This window comes from Rhinolophus sinicus, linkage group LG13 (assembly GCF_036562045.2).
Source record: "Rhinolophus sinicus isolate RSC01 linkage group LG13, ASM3656204v1, whole genome shotgun sequence".
Taxonomy (NCBI): domain Eukaryota; kingdom Metazoa; phylum Chordata; class Mammalia; order Chiroptera; family Rhinolophidae; genus Rhinolophus; species Rhinolophus sinicus.
In genome coordinates, this window is record NC_133762.1 from 33,895,334 (window position 1) to 33,911,759 (window position 16,426).

The window sequence follows — 16,426 nt, forward strand, 5'->3', positions numbered from 1 at the left end:
CTCTTTACACAAGCAAGCAACAAACATATGACTGTGCTCTCCTACAATGCATAATCCTAACTGTTCCTCACAAATACAAAAATTCTCCCTCAAGACATACTTCTGCCAAGTTCATCTAAAGCAGAGATTTTTACAGAACATAATCTGTAGGCTTGGAAAGGGTTTTGGAGGGATTGGAAAGCAGCTATCACACTTTCCCACAAACTCTGAGCTGGATGAGAGTCTAGGCTAAATATGCATTTCTAATGCTCTTATGTTGCTGATATAAAAGTTACAAGGAAGTTATCCACAGCAGAATTCCTAAGGACAAATGAATCTTCACACTAAAACTAGACAGGAGGGTTCGTGAGAAGAGGATGAGGGAAATGTACCCACACCCCACCCCCTTTCCAGAGGTCCTGGGGCAAGTGGGACCAAATGGGAACAAACTGTTAACTGTCACACCACGCACAGCTAAAGACTCTGTATCCACTTGACTCATCAAATCTTCACGACAATGAAATAAATAGGTGCCATGAGTGTCTCCATTTAACAATGAGTCATCTGAGGCTAAGGAAATGAGTGAGTGGTGGAGCCGGGATACAAACCCAGGCTTGCCAAACTCCAGTGCCAGCCCTTGGCCGCCACACCGCGCCCGTGCTGCTGCTCCCTTTAGACATTTACCAAGTCACTGTCATTCTGCTGTAACTGCACGTACGGGCAGAGTCCTTATACAGTACCTATATCATCATAGCGTTCTACCCAGACTACAGAAACTCTTGTCTCAGGTCCGAGGGGAGGCACAGGGCGACCCTGAGGCAGCTTCTTCATTCTGGAACTGGGACTGAGCTGCATGAGGCAGAGAAAAGCAGAAGAGGGGGAGAAAGAATAAAAGAACAGGCTTAATAAAGCTACAACCATACATGTATCAAGCTGCCCAGTGACGTAAGTAGTAAGTCATGGGAAATCAGTTCAGAAAAAAAGTCTGAAAGACATTTGCCACCAAGCTCTTAATTGGCTTCTCTCCTTATCAAGCCTCAATCTAAAACAAGGAACTGAAGGTCTAAAATCCTCAAGGGGAAAAAAGGTAAGGAATACCGAACAATCACAATTGATAGAAATAAAAATAAAATTTGCGGGAATGTCTTCACAAGCTCTTGAAGGACTTGAGTCTCTCCACACGGCCAGAAAGCAGCATGCTTCTCCATCACAGCAACACTGCTGATTTGCCTGGGAGCCTTATCTCTTAAATGTCCCATCCGCAAACTCTTCCTAGTTCTCAGACCAACTGCAATTGAGGGCACAAAAATCCCTTTTTCTTGTCAGCAAAAACGAAAAAGAAAAGTTGCTTAAGTCTTCACTATTAGGCACCGTTTGCTTGTGGCTCCCCTGCCCACCCAACTGGCTTTAAGTTTCTTTGAAAGGCTAATAGGACTATGTGGTTCCCCAGCAACTGGCGTGGCACACTGAGTCCCATCACTGTTAGGGCATGAAGCAGAGCTGAGTTAATGCTAAAGTCCTAAACAACGCTATGTGTACAGAGAAAGAATTGCACACTTACGTTGAATTTTAAAAATAAAACTGCTTTCTTAGCACAAAAATATACACGTCTTTCCTAGATGACCAGAGACCATGGCAATCAATTCCCCTGATTCCTGTTGCCATTGTGGAATTCACAGAAAATGACTGAAAAAGAGCTTTCCCTCAAAGTAGTGACAGACATGCAACCTACTCAGAGCCTATTTTCTTAGCATCGTCGCTCCTGATCAGCTTTGAATCTCTGACTTTCTCCATCTCTGACTTCCAATCCTAGATGTAAAGGGCTCCTGTGAGTAGGTCAGGCCTACCTAGATTGATCTCCCTTTTGATTAACTCAAAGTAACCTTAATTATAGCTACAAAATCCCTTTTCCATATAATGTAACAATCACAGGCTATCTCATCATATTCACAGGTTCCACCCACATGCAAGCGGATGACATTATACAAGGGCAGAGTCACTGGAGGTGGTCATAGAATTCTGCCTAACACACTGACCTTTTTTCCTCCAACACTGCTAAAGAGTTTTTTGTTTTTTTGTTTTTGCTTCTATTAAGATAATGGTCACTTTTCTTTTTTTAGTTTGTTAGCAGTCTATGGTAAAGTATGTGATAAGTAAAAGCAATGTGCTTTAAGAGTTGTCAGTCTTTGGATGTTAAGGAATAACTATGCTGGCAGTCAGAAAATGAGTACAAGGGCAGCCAATCTCTGACTATGAGATCTGGCTAAAATCCTGCATTGCCACCCAACACGGACTTGTTCATCTCCAAACTGTATTCTGTGAAACATTTTTAAATATAGCAACTCTGGATTTTCAAAATCAGTCTATTTCAGAGAATCCTATACAACTTAACTGTTTTTCCTAAATCAATTTTAAAGGGGAAAACTTCTCCCATATACTTTAAGCATATTCTCCTGTTAAAAATAATTTTTGCTGTGGAAGGAGCCAAATTAAAATCTTGTACAATGGAGGCATGGCTTCTGTCAAGTATATACTTCTTTGGTCTTTGTTATTTTTGTGTGTTTTTTAAAAATCAATCTTCTTACACTTAGGAACTGATCCCGTACTCTTGCTTTCACTTAACTGGTTCCTTTCCAGTAAGGATTAAGAGGTAATGTGAGGAGAAAACACAGGTAAAGACATAACATCCAGTGACACGGTAAGAAAAAAGTATAAAAGCAAAATGCTCTCTTCTTGTATTAACAGTAGCTGCTGTGTGCCTCACTCAGTATGTTCATTCACTCACTGGGCTATTCTCCAAACTGCTACCGCTTCTATGTAGCCAGACCTGTTTAAGTTGAATGTCGCGTGATTAAAGGTGTCGAGCCACTGTCGTACCTTTAGTGGTTATTTTTGGGACCAAATTAAAAACCTAGGCTTGAGAAGAAATGGGTGAGACAACCAAGCAGGTACCAGAATGGCTTAATCAAGAAAAGCCACATAGGCTGTCTTAGGATGAACTATTTGTTGCAAGCTGGAAAAAAGAAAACTGTGAAAATTCGATTTTTAAAAATGAGGACACCAGTGAATGAGTACAGCTATAATTACTCTCTGGGTTAAAGTTAAAAGCTTTTCAGGCATGATCCTAAAATTACACCCATTGCACTACAAATTTTTGGATATACATCAATAAAGTGACTTACCCTTTGTGAGGAATTAAGATTGTCTGTGTGATTAGGGAAAAGCTCAAGTGTTAGGGATGGCTGTTTCAGGATTCCTGGCATAAGATCCATATTTGAATCACTATCTTGGTCTGAGATATTACTTTCCAATGAATCAGCTATGAAGGTAAAGAAAAAAAATTATTATAATACCTACTACTTCTTTGGAGCAAAAGTGTTTAAACTAATGCTAATCGTCTAAGCTAAGTCCCTTAAGCAAAGCATTGCTTTTAGAGCATGAGTTGGCATACTTTCTGCAAGGGGTCAGGTAATAAATATTTTAGGCTTTGCTGGCTATATAGGTCTCTGTTGCATATTCTTCTTTGTATTTGATTTATAACCCTTTAATAATGTAAAAGCCCCTCTTGGTGTTCTGAATTTGGCTTATGTGCTGTAGTTTGCTGGCTCCTGCTCTCCAGGATAAGGTAAGACTAGAAAATAAATCAATTTGACTTTTCAGATGTAGAATATAATAAAAGCCATCTGTTATTCTCCAAATTATTTTGATTATACATTCAATCATGTAGCATGGTGCCGAGTAGCACTAGGGCATCCCAAAGCTACAGGACCGAGTCTCTGTGACTAAGGAGTCATCTGGCTGGAAGCACACACAGAGTTAGAAAAAACAAAAATACAGACAGACGGGGGCACAGTTGGCACAGAGGATGTTCCATAACAGGAGGTGAAGCTCAACTGTGGGAACTACAGTGCAAGGACACTGACCCAGCTCTAGAACTGGGCTGGTGCAAACAGGCTGGGCCAGAGACACCAGGCAGGACTCGGCCCACAGAAGACAGACGAGGCCTGGCTTCTGGAATTAGGTGGTAGATCACAGCCCTGACACAACGGCAAACAGCAGCCAAGATACTGACCTAGCCCATGGAAGGCCGCTCCTACCAGGGACACAAATGTCCCCACAGAGACAGGGAGGGGCCTAGAGTAGGAAATTAAGGGTCCAAGTACCAAGGTGAGAAGGCTGCGAAAGTAGAGCACATGAAAAGTCAGTAGCCTGGAGATGAGACTGAAAATGTGACGTGCAGCTTCCCATCCTATGGATGGTCTCAATGAAGAAGGTAGTTTTCCGCCTACTGCCTGGTCAGGCACTAAGAAATGGACTTAATTTGCAAGAAGCAAAGATTTTAGGCAAAATAAGACTATGAGTTCTCACTGAATAGTAATCAGTCACTCCCGATCCTGAAGAACAGGCTTGATCACTATCTTTTCTAGGTTGCTGAAGTTTCTCGTGCTCGGTGTTAGATCAGCTGGAGGCCGCCACAAGAGCCTTCCAATTGTAAGGTTTTGTGGGGTTCCATATAAAGACTCCCACGTGGAAGAAGGGAAGTACGTGGAGGCTCACACATAATTAGTGAAAGAAATGAGAAAACTGAAAAACAGGGCTTCTATGTATTGATTAGATTTTAAAAAGACAAAAATGGGTTGAAGTGGGTCTCCTTCACTATTTAAAGATTATTATTAGAAGGGCAGTGTGCTTGTCTTTAATTATTTTCCTTAAGAATTCCTAATGTCCTGTACCTTTGCATAATCTAAAAGCTATCAGGCCTTAGAGGCAAAAGAATGCCTTCAGAATCTCTCCCAATGCAATAATACTGCACAAACCAGTGGATACAAAAATAGATCCTAAAGCAGCACCACATAAATCATGCTCTTACTTAAGGACTCCACAGGAGAAGGAACCACAAAAGCTATTTCCGTAAGGGCATCAGCATAATACAGCACCTTCTTCTGTCCATTGAAAATGTTAGCCCCGACATCTTCGGAGGAAATCACTTCATCTAGGAATGAGAAACACTGCATTATTGCTCCAAAAAGCAGGAAAACCCCAATTTCATCCTGCTTCATGAAATTTTAATTAGTTAATAAAGAAGTAATAGATAGAATGTAAATTTCCAACAACAACCAGTTAGTGTGTAAGAATACACTATAAACGTTCATTAAATGTCTTTACACTAACTTTAAGTTATAAAATCTTACATCATTTCTGAAACGACTCTGAATCAGACCACTTCTGATTAGCGGGGCCTTTGGCTCACCTGTATGAGGCAGATTAAAGGAACAGTCTTTCGGGAAGAGGTAATAATCGAGGGGAACAAGGCCACCAGTCCCTCTGCAGGGAGTCAGAGCAGGTGTCTGAGTGTGTGTACTCTTGTTTTCAAGGCCTTTCTATCCCTGGTCTCTCTCTGCTGCTCCTTCTCAGCTCTGCTTCTATTCCCCTTCCCACAGTGGTCAGTGATATAAAATGTACAGGCAGTTTTAGTAATAGTATCTGCTCTAAGCCAGCAACATTCACTAACAATGGTAACATTTCCTGAGTTAGTACAGTCCTCCGTTAAAATGAACATGATGTCCTGCCAGTAGTAATACATCAAAGACCAACAACCTGACAAAAGTTTGCAAAAAGGAAATGGAAAGAAGTTCTCAGGAAAGAAATAAAAATATGAAAAGATACTAAAACTCAATCATAACTGAAAATAGAAAAGTTCTCACTTAACAGATTGGAAGATACCTAATGTTGGTGAGGATGTGGCAAACAGGAAGGTTAGACCAGAGGTTAGCAAACTTTTCCTGTAAAGGCTCAGAGAGTGAAAAAGGCTTTGTAGGCCATGTGGTCTCTGCCACGAGTACTCAAGTTGGCCACTGTAGCATGAAAGCAGTCATAAACAATACATAAATGAGAGTGGCTGAGTTCCAATAAAACTATTTATAAAAACAGGCATACGCTGTAGTTTGCCGACTCCTGGTTTAGATGCTGGGAAGGTATTTCGCATCTACTGTAGTAGCTGCTATGGTTACTGCCCCAATACCCACTCTCCCCTCCCCTACTCTGTCTGTAGCAGGCATGAACTGTGGGGGGGACTGACCCTTCACACCAGTTCTACTTTGTCTATATTTCTCTATCAGGGTCATTCCATCTCTCCCGCTATAGCAACAGGTCTGGGGTGGTCCAATCACTGCGTATCTCAGGATTGGGGACTAGGGAGGTTCTGAGACCCAGCTACTCTCTCCTCTTTTTTTTTTCTCTCTCCTCTTCAGGTTAGTGTGGTACATGAATGTAAAGGCTGGAACTGCCTTTTTGCAATGAGAATAGCCACACTGGGGATACAGCCGACATATGGAGAGCAGAGCTAAAGGAAAATTGCAGAGAAATAGGAGTGCTGATCAAGTGACAACAAAAGTATACACTAATCTCTGCAACTTTCAGTTACAGGGGGCAATCAATGACCAAAATCTAAGCCAGTATGGGTCAGGTTTTCTGTGACTTGCAACCATAAGCATCCAACTGATACATTTATCAAACTGAAAAACGTGCATATCCTTTATCAGTTCCCCTTGTGGGAATTTAGTCTATAAATACACTCAAGCACATATTAAAGGACATGTGCAAATGAAAATTAGAATATATCCCCCAATACTTTTTCGATTCAACCTTGGTTGAAACTAGAAAAAAACTACGGGCTACGGATCACAAGTCACAGGGGTATTTAATGGGAAACGTTGTGAGAGTATAATCTTGTTGACAGAAGGACTCTGATAATTCAAAGCATTGGATGCAAGCATTACCCACTTCAGAGAGATAATATTAACTTTCCAGTGACTGCAGGAGGCCTCAGAACAAAGAACATTAGCCAGGTGGGGCAAAGGTCTTAAGTTTAAATTTATACTTGCTCTGGTACTTGTTATCCTGATGACATTTCCTCAGGAGGATTTTAGAGATGGGCATGAATCTCTCAGAGATAGTCAGCTGCTTACTAAAAAGGTTTTCATATAATATCCCAAGAATATAACCTTTAATGATAGCCACAAAGTCTACAGAACACATCTGTTAACAGAAAACTGTTATTTATTAGACAAAATACACTTATTAGGAAACTGTATTGTTGCTACAGATAACCTAAATTTATTAGAATATTGTTTTTAAAAATGGAATTTGTTTACTCAAACTATAAAAAAGAACTTACTAGCCTTGTGATAAGCCATTCATTTCATATTAATTACTCTCTCTTCATATGTAAAATTTATTCACTTACGATTTTTTCCCCCCATATACACAGAAAATAGCTGGAAGAGTACACAAACTATTGTTAAGTGACCTCATGTGAGGACTAGGACTAGCAGAAGATTTTTCCTTTACAGGTTTCTGTTTCTGTTTTTAATAAGACTACAAACGCATAGTGAGGGGGAAAACCAAGGGTAACGAAACAAGAGAAAACAAATGACCGTTATGAGCTTTACCTTGTTCGGGTCCCTCAGCATCATCACAATTGTTAATAGACCAACTGGTGGAAACGTGCCCAGTCCAACCAGGGTGTCTGCCCACATCTACTGACCAGCCAAGGGAGAGCAAAAATTCTAGGAAATGTGGCTGAACATTTCTGGAAGACTCCACATTCTTTAAAATCTGAAAAACATACTGATCATCAGCTATAATGAAGGAAACAAAAGAGCATATCAAAATAAATCATAACAATCAGTTAGCTTTGAAGTAGCTGACAAATCAAGTCTAAGCTCAGAATAAATTTGGGAATGTGTCACTGTAGTTAAAAATGCATGTTTTCGAGTTAGATTTTAATTCAAATCTTGGCTGTGCCTTCGGCAAGTTTCTTAACCTCCCTATTTCAGTTTCTTCATCTATAAAGTGGGGGAAAGTAACATTGTGAAGATTAAGGGTGATATTGCAAGTAAAGCCCTTAGTTCCCCACCTAGCAAAACAATTATTGAACCAGACATATTTACTAAATGTAAACAAAAAATACTATTAATATGTCCCTGCCTTCACAGAGGTTACTGTCTGGTTAGTGAGAAACATTCCATAGGTATGTAGTTATACATGAGTGTAAAAATATCCTTCTCTTAGTCCAAAAAAGAGAATGAATGCAGCCATCCCAGAAAAAAAATGAAGTGACCAGGGGGTTCTCCCCTCTTCACTAAGTTCCAAATTTAATGCCTGGGTTTTTCACTGCCCCTCAAAAGAAAAGCCCCTGGTTTTCATGGGGTGAGTTTGCCCTCCAGAGGACATTTGGCAATGTCTGGAGACATTTTTGTTACCACAACTGGTGGGGCGCTACAAGTATCTAGTGAGTAGAGGCCAGAGGTGCTGTTAAATGTCCTATTTACAGGACAACTCCCAGTACAAAGAAGTAGCCTGCCCCAAATAGGAAGTGATGCTGTTGAAAAGCCTACGCTAAAGGAAAGAAAATGAGACATCCCATATAAATTAAAAATAAAAGGGGTGGCAAGGGTGTGTGTGTGTGTGTGTGTGTGTGTGTGTGTGTGTAAATGTATTTTAAACATACGATTCTTAAACATAACATTCTCTTAGCCCACTCGACCTTCTGCATTGCAATCAGCAGACGCAGGATCCTGGAATCACTGTCTTTAAAAGTTCCTCCAAAAGACTGATGCAGCCAGTCCGCGTATCACTGATGCAGTTCATACAATGCTAATCTATGTCAAGACCATCAGGAGGCCTGATAAAAGCAAAATCTGGGGGGTTACATCTATTACTTCTCAGTCCACTGGACATCACTGGTGGGCCATCATCTCTCAAACACATCATCTCTTAAACATTTCTCTTTAGAAGAGAAGTTCTTTAGTTCACCCATATCCCTTCATATGCTTGTAAGTGCCAGGAAACTGACTTCATAGTCAGTTCTAGTTTTTTTCCAATTAAAATTTGTATTCATTAGTCAAATTTTTCAATAAACAATTTCTGAAGTTAGTCAAGATGCAGTAAGTGAGTCAAGTTCAAATTGAAGGCCACTGGCTGGTAGCCGGAAATTCATTTACATCTATACTGTAGATTTACATCTATACTGTAGCTAGGGAAAGCAGGTCTCAGCCACGCTCAAGGGGGCCTCCGAGAATCTTCATTGTTTCCTAGTCACCCTCAGTCCCTAGACAGCTAAGGAACCTAAATTGGTTTGTATTACCTCAAGGGTGTGTGTCTTCTTTCACAGGTAGGAGAAAAATGGCCCCATTATTCTCATCTGAACCAGGCATTAGACTTCCTTCAAAACAGATTCCCAACCCCTGCAATTAACCCAATTCTACTGAGGCTCTTCCAAAAAGCTGAGTCCACCAGTCTCATCTCTGGCTACCACCAGCCCACATCCTCCCAAGATCCACGCGTACTGGACCCCACAATGAATTTTGTGAAGACGGATTTCTCTCTTACCTCCAGGGCCCTTACGCATGTTATTCCTTTGTTAGTACAACCTGCTTCTACCTTTTTACCTAGTGTCAATGCATACCTCACACACTAGCTTAAAGGTCTTTTCCTTGAAGGATGCCTTGTTAAAGCCAGATTAGGTTTTCCTGTTATGGCTGCTGTTAATATGCTCCTATGCTTAGCATAATTTGCTGTTTTTTTAAATTTAATCCTCTGTCTTCCCTTCTAGACAGTAGTTGTAGAAGGCTAGAAGCCACATAGATCTTGTTCACCACTATAACGCTGACACCTACCAACAGCAGACACTTAATAAACACTTACTGAATCACTTACCTCAAATGAGAAAAACTTTCCAATAAATCAATCTTGTTTTCTAGTAGCTCACCAATAATTTGGAATAATGCTTCTAGTATGAAGATTTAGTAACTTTGCTAAGTTTCTTTAGGTATGCTCAATTTGAGTAGCTAACGGTCTTAGGATGACTACAAGAAAGTTCCCAGTCACAGTGCCCTACGTATCTGAATACTGTACTTTACAAAGCTTCCTGTGGCCCTTCCTAGTCACATTCGGTAACTACCTGCCTAGGCCATGTTTCACTTACTCATTTCCAACAGCCAATTTTCTGTTTTCATTCTCATCTATAGTAGTTTTCTTCATCCTTCTCCTAGTCTCTTTGTCACACACATACAACTGTGCTTTACTTAGTCTTCTGTTTTTTATCCTTTATTTCAGGTGTTATTTCTCACTACACACTACGCATGCCTCAACTGAAATTATTTGCTTGTGACATTACCCAGAAGGTGAGCTCAAGAGGAAAGACTCATTATTCACTTCTGTCCCCGGGCACGTTGAGCCCAGGGAAGATTCAGTAAATACTTCCTGCTATTGTTTTATTCTTAAGCAATCAGGCCTTGCTTTAGCTTTTTGTGGCTAACTTTCTGTACTTTAGTTTGTCTTAGGAATCTAAATTCCTTAAGAGGAAGAAAGACAGGCTATAGCTCGGCTCTAAATCACACTAACTGAGAATCAAAGGACTGGGGACTCCAAGCACCAGTTTTCATTAATTCAGTTTCTGAACTGGTTCACAACGATTCTTTAAGCGTCAAGTATAACACATCTCCTACTATGGATAAGCACAAGCCATGTAAAATTTTGTGTATTTACGAGCATAAAAAATTACCCCATAATTCGGAAATCTTACCTCCTGGTTTGTTTTCTGACCTGGTTTCATATAGAAAATAAAAACTGTGTCGAAGGGACGACATGGCAAGAGATCCAGATACCCAATGTCATCAAAAAATCCAGGTATTGTGGCGTCAAGTGCAATAAGGTGAGGAGGTAGACGACTATTTGCAGGTTCCTACCACCAAAGGAAGAAAGGAGAAATGATTACCTCTTTTCACTATTCTAATTATAAAAGCAGTATTTGTTCATGGTTTAACAACTAGTAAGTATGAAACGTACAAAGTGGCAGGAATAGGCACATAATCCTCAACTAAAGAAACAATTTAACATTCTTGTGTACTTCCTTCCCGTTCTTTTATTTGCCTTTTTCTTAAAGACAACTGAGATCATACTATTGGGTTGGTGCAAAAGTAACTGAGGTTTAAAAGGTTGAAAATAATTGCAAAAAATCACAATTACTTTTGGACCAATCTAATACTTATTTAATTCTGGATCTGATTTTCTCTATAATGTATTATGCTTTCAAGAAAATAATTTTAATGCATTTTTTCCTCATTCATTGCTGATGGAAAGGCAAAGTGGTATAGCTACTTTGGAAGACAGTTTGGTGGTTTCTTACAAAGCTAAACATTGTCTTACCATACAACACAGCAATTGCACATCTTGGTATTTACCCAAATGAATTAAGAACTTACGTCTAACGAAAACTTAAACATAAATGTTTACGGCAGCTTTACTTATAATTGCCAAAATATGGACGCAACCAAGATGTCTTTCTGTAAGTGAACAGATAAATTGTGATCCATACAATGGAATGTTATTCGGTAATTAAAAAAAAAGAGCTATCAAGTCACAAAAAGACATGGAGGAAATCTTAAATGCATATTGCTAAGCGAAAAAAGCCAATCTGAAAAGGCTGCATACTGTATGATTCCAACTATATGACATTCTGAAAAGGCAAAACTGTGGAGGCACACTTAAAAGATTAGTGGTTGCCAGGGGTTAGGGGGTGAGGAGGGAGGAATAGGCAGAGTACAGTGGATTTTTAGGGCAGTGTAACTATTTGGTATAATACTGTAATGGTGGACACGTTATTATACATTTGTCAAAACCCATAGAATGTACAATATGAATGAACTCTAATGTAAACAAACTATGGACTTCAGTTAATAATGCACAGATGTTGGTTCATCAACAAATGTACGACACCAATGCAAGATGTTAGTAAGAGAAAACTGGGGGAGGGGGAACATGGGAGCTCTTTATACTTCCTGCTCAATTGTTCTGCAAACCTAAAAGTGCTCTAAAAAATAAAGTCTATTAACTTTTTAAATGCATATCTTGGTTTTGTTTTTCCCCCTAACCCCGTATCTTCTTGGACATCTTCATCTTGCCCAACAATGGTACCCATGGTATTTTGACATCCATGGTATTTTTCAGGAAAGCATATCCCGGGGATGGCAAGGATCACTATTCTACATCGGCAAGAATTGTGAGCTCGGTCTTCTAGTCTATTAGATAATGTTCCCGGCAAGGGCTGGGGCAGCTCCCTAGAACCAAAGTCATTAATTCTGCCGGTAAAACGGAGGCGTATTCCCACTAAGTGAAATAAGTATAAAGACTACAAATAGCCTGGTGTCAATTCAGGTCAGATTTTGTTACTAAATGAATTTGCTACAAACGTACAAAAAAACTTCTGGTTTTCAGTTTTTATTTTGAAATCATGGATAAGGAATTGTGAAGCTATAGCATACTGTAATATACCTGGTAGGGCAAAGCCTCCAAATTCTTTTTTTAAGTAAGCTAGTTCATCAGCTTGTTCTTCTGGATGCTCTTCTAATCCAGGAACATAACATGCACAAACATATCTCTTAATAACGTTTTAAAGTTTTTTTCCTCTAGGTCTTGCACACAGTTTGGTAGGATAACTTCTGTCAATATCACAGATATAAATGGGGTATTTTTGCATTGTATTTTTAACTGAATAACTACAGTCATTAATTTTTGTACTTTTTTTGTGGTGATCTTAACTCTCATCTACTTTAAACTTTTTATTGATTCTCTTATGGTTGTCTAATTAAGTCTTATTACCTATGAACTGTCGTCTTTCCAATAGTTTTTATCTCTTAGTTTCTTTGACTATTTCATTGAATTTCCTGATTTTGATAGTATAACTACACTATAATGTAAGATGTTACTGGGGGAACTTTCCCGTACATTTTTTTTTTTTAACAACTTTGTTAATCTATAATTATTTTAAAATAAAAAAATTTAATTGACTAAAAAATTCTCACTGTTAAATAGTGGTCAAGGTAGATATCCTTTGCCTGATTTTAACAAACGGTGCTTCTAGTTTCTCACTGCTGCCATTTAGAGAGATGTACATTACTAGTTCTGATTTTTTGTTTTTTTAAATCAGAATGAGTATTGTTCTACTGAGTATTGACTTACTGTTTGACTGATTCTTACAGGATCATATTATTTTCTTAATAGCTTTACTAATATTTCTCAATAACTAACTCTCCTTGAGTTCCTCAGATAAATCTTACTTGGTTGTAGAAGGTAATTTACTTAGTATGCTGTTCAATTCAGTTTTACTAGCATTCTCCTTAATATTCTGTACACATTTTTGTACATATATTCATAAGTAAGATTGATTTACAGCTTTTTTGTATGTGTGTGCTGTCATTTTTAAGTGGTTAGAGATATGCTGAGATTCATAAAATAAACCAGGTAACTTTCTGACATTTTCCCTACGGTCTGACACAGATGAAAAAGCATGAGAATTATTTTCTTGAAAGCTTAAAATTTTAACTAGGATAGATAACATGAAAAGAAAATTACAATCTCAGAGACAGTGCTATCAGGGCTCTTCTTATCTCGCTTCAGTCCACAGGATGTAATAACTTTTCATAGTACATTTTTATTACTGCTTCTACTCTTCAATTTTCTCCATTAGGAGTATGACTAATCATTTGTAAGTTACATCTTTGTTCCTTAACTTCCGTCTTTGCCCCTGTATTTCTCATTATTTCCTCTCTCTTCTTTCCTTCTACATTTTAAAAGAGTTTTTATGTTCATACTCTCATTCACCAACTCACTTTCCTGCAACATAAATTTTTTCCATCTACATGCTGAAATGCAAAATCAAACAGCACTGTTTCCCCTGCTTTCCTAAAAAGATAAATGGCTTTTAACCAAGTAGCTGCTAGGGAGTAAGGGCAGGGGACAACTTGTGCAATAAGCAACTTTTTGGTTGGCAATCTTCAGTTGTGCTTTTCAAAACAAACAGGCCTTAGTGCAAATCCCAGGCACGCTATTTCACATCGGAGCCTCTATTTCTAAATTTGTAAAAGAGGGACAGCCTCACTTCCCTTGTAAGCTGTTTTAAGGATAAGGAAACTAAGAACTAATGGCAATATTTACTTTCCAGGCTGGTTTACATTGTGCCAAGTACTACACGAAGCATCTTACATGACCACAACGAGGTGGATACTTTTATCATCCCCACTGTAGACGAGGAACTAAGACTCAGAAAAGTCAGTAACTTGCCCAAGACCACATAGTTGGCAAGTAATGATGCTGGGACACACACCAAGACAGCGATCTCAGAAAGTACAAAGAAGTGCTTGGCTCCAAATACTTGTTCCTTTTTAAAAGTGGCATGAAATAGCAGAGTCAATCGGAGCGCATCCTTTTGGTAAGAAATTTTACTAGGGGAAGATTTTTAAAATTTTATTTTAAGGGAACACTCTTTTTGTTTTATTTTTTAAATTTTTTAAATTTTATTGGGGAATATTGGGGGACAGTGTGTTTCTCCAGGGCCCATCAGCTCCAAGTCATTGTCCTTCAGTCTGGTTGTGGAGGGTGAAGCTCACTGGCCCATGTGGAAATCGAACCGGCAACCCTGTTGTTCAGAGCTCACACTCTAACCAACTGAGCATCCGGCCGCCTACTAGGGGAAGATTTTTAATATTCTTTTTCTAACTATCTGTAGATGTTATTTATGTATGTGAAACATGTTATTTATATATGTCTTACATTACTCAGGAAAATTCAGAGCTGGATGTATTATCAAAGCAGTCCTCGCAGCCAGAACTCTGAAAGCATTCATGGGACTGTCACGGACTCACATAGTAAACTATAGCACCACAGAATTTCATTTACTTGCATGCAAAGTAGGATTTAACCAGTTTCTTTTCTTTAAATTCCTTCTACGCATATTCTGATAAAAATGTTTCAGCTATTACCAGTTCCATGCCCATTTAGGATGTACTTACTCGTAACAGTTTAGGAAAATTACCTTCAATGCTTCTAAGGACAAAAATCCAAAGTGTGACAGGAAAAGGCGTGCTGTTTGGAATTCCTGGGCGGGAGGTGGGGGCTTACAATCCGTAATGGGATCAGGAAAACTTCTCTTCTGCAATTCTTCCTCACTTTGTTGTTCAAGGTGTATTTCATAAGCAATCTGCTGAGCCATGCCATTCCTTAATTTTTCATGTCTCTCTTCTAACTGAATTAAGCAAATATTTAATTTTTTGGAGCTTTTACAAAAGCATTATAATAGGATTAATCTTAATTTTAAAATGAAAATAAAGCTACAAGTAACAAAGTAAACGAAGATGATTTTCAGTGATCAACAGTGAGTTTCAATTCAATACAGTGTATGCAACCAAGCAAACATGTTTCAAGGTTAAAACAAATACTAAAGAAACTCCCCACCGGCCTCAATAACTGCTCCTTCATCTCCTCCCTGTAAATGAAACCATTCTGTCTCCACTGCCCTTCAAGAAAGGGGGCAGAGTTGTTGCTCTCGCCCCTCCTCCAGACCACTGTCCATCATCATCCTGCAGTGACCTCCTTGTGTTCTGACGTCCTTATCAATATGGATTACTCCACTATTCTCTGAGCCTCCCCGCCGACCCTCCACTTCCCTTCTGATCAATCCTACTTTAAAATTCCATCTTCTTTCGTGAGCCGTGGTGATTCTCCTAACCACCTGGCTTCTATTTCGACACCTGCCCAACCTTCATAACTCTGGCCATCCATGAGCGCACGTTGCACCTCAGGTGTGCTATACTTTCAAGAACTACAATTCTGAAATTCCCTTCTCCAATCGTAAGCCCCCTTCCTGCAGCATTTCCACAACGTCGCTTCTCATCACTGTGAGGCACCCAGCCCCTCCCCATATTTTCCCAGGCCACGTGCATCCTTCTGGCTTCCTCTACCTCCCAACCAAGCTTAAACCCCCAAACCTAACATCTTTTCTTGCTGTTGTTGTTGCACCAAATCTAACATCTTAATCCCCTCTCCTAAGCATCTAAACAGCTGTGCTGTTGCTCCTTATTCTTCCATAGTCTCACCCCTTTCAATCTCCACACCAAGTTTTTCACTTATGCGTCCAGATCCCAAGGACTTGGGAAGAGTCAGCAGAGTAAGTTCACTACAGACGATGCTCCTTACTCTCAGCTGGGCTGCCTGGCAATTTTAAGAGCCCTCTTTCATTGCCTATTTCATTACTAAGAACTAAGGTTAAAAGTTATGTAAGCTCCTTCAATTTCCCTCCTTTCCATCTCTACATGTGTCTGAACTTTACTCTCCTCTGTCTTTTTTTTTTTTTTTTTACAGTAGCCGGAGCAACAACTCCCATTTATTTACCGCCTCTTTTGTGTCCAGCGCTTTACACGCATCGTCTCTTTCAATCCTATTCTGTTTGAGAGAAGGAGCAACAAGCTTAGAGAGAGGTGCGCTAAGAAAGTGGAGACTCTAGAGGCCTGAGAGCCAACCTGGACCGTCGGGACACAGCTAGGCCAAGGCCTTAGGCAGGGCGCGCCGAGGGGAGGGCCTTGAACCTCTGCTCTCCAGTCTTACCAGA

General features: G+C 39.5%; 1 protein-coding gene across 7 annotated transcripts in view; it reads right to left on the bottom strand.

The window, feature by feature from the left end:
* RALGAPB (Ral GTPase activating protein non-catalytic subunit beta) overlaps nucleotides 1-16,426 on the bottom strand; it is an 86,549-nt gene that overhangs the window by 7,500 nt on the left and 62,623 nt on the right. For all 7 annotated transcript variants that reach the window (XM_019750223.2, XM_019750217.2, XM_019750222.2 and 4 more), the window contains 6 exons: nucleotides 14,855-15,064; nucleotides 10,568-10,726; nucleotides 7,431-7,596; nucleotides 4,850-4,972; nucleotides 3,162-3,298; nucleotides 720-828 (listed from right to left, as the gene is read on the bottom strand). In XM_019750223.2, the coding sequence (XP_019605782.2) occupies nucleotides 720-828; nucleotides 3,162-3,298; nucleotides 4,850-4,972; nucleotides 7,431-7,596; nucleotides 10,568-10,726; nucleotides 14,855-15,064 (904 nt within the window). The remainder of the gene's footprint in view (nucleotides 1-719; nucleotides 829-3,161; nucleotides 3,299-4,849; nucleotides 4,973-7,430; nucleotides 7,597-10,567; nucleotides 10,727-14,854; nucleotides 15,065-16,426) is intronic.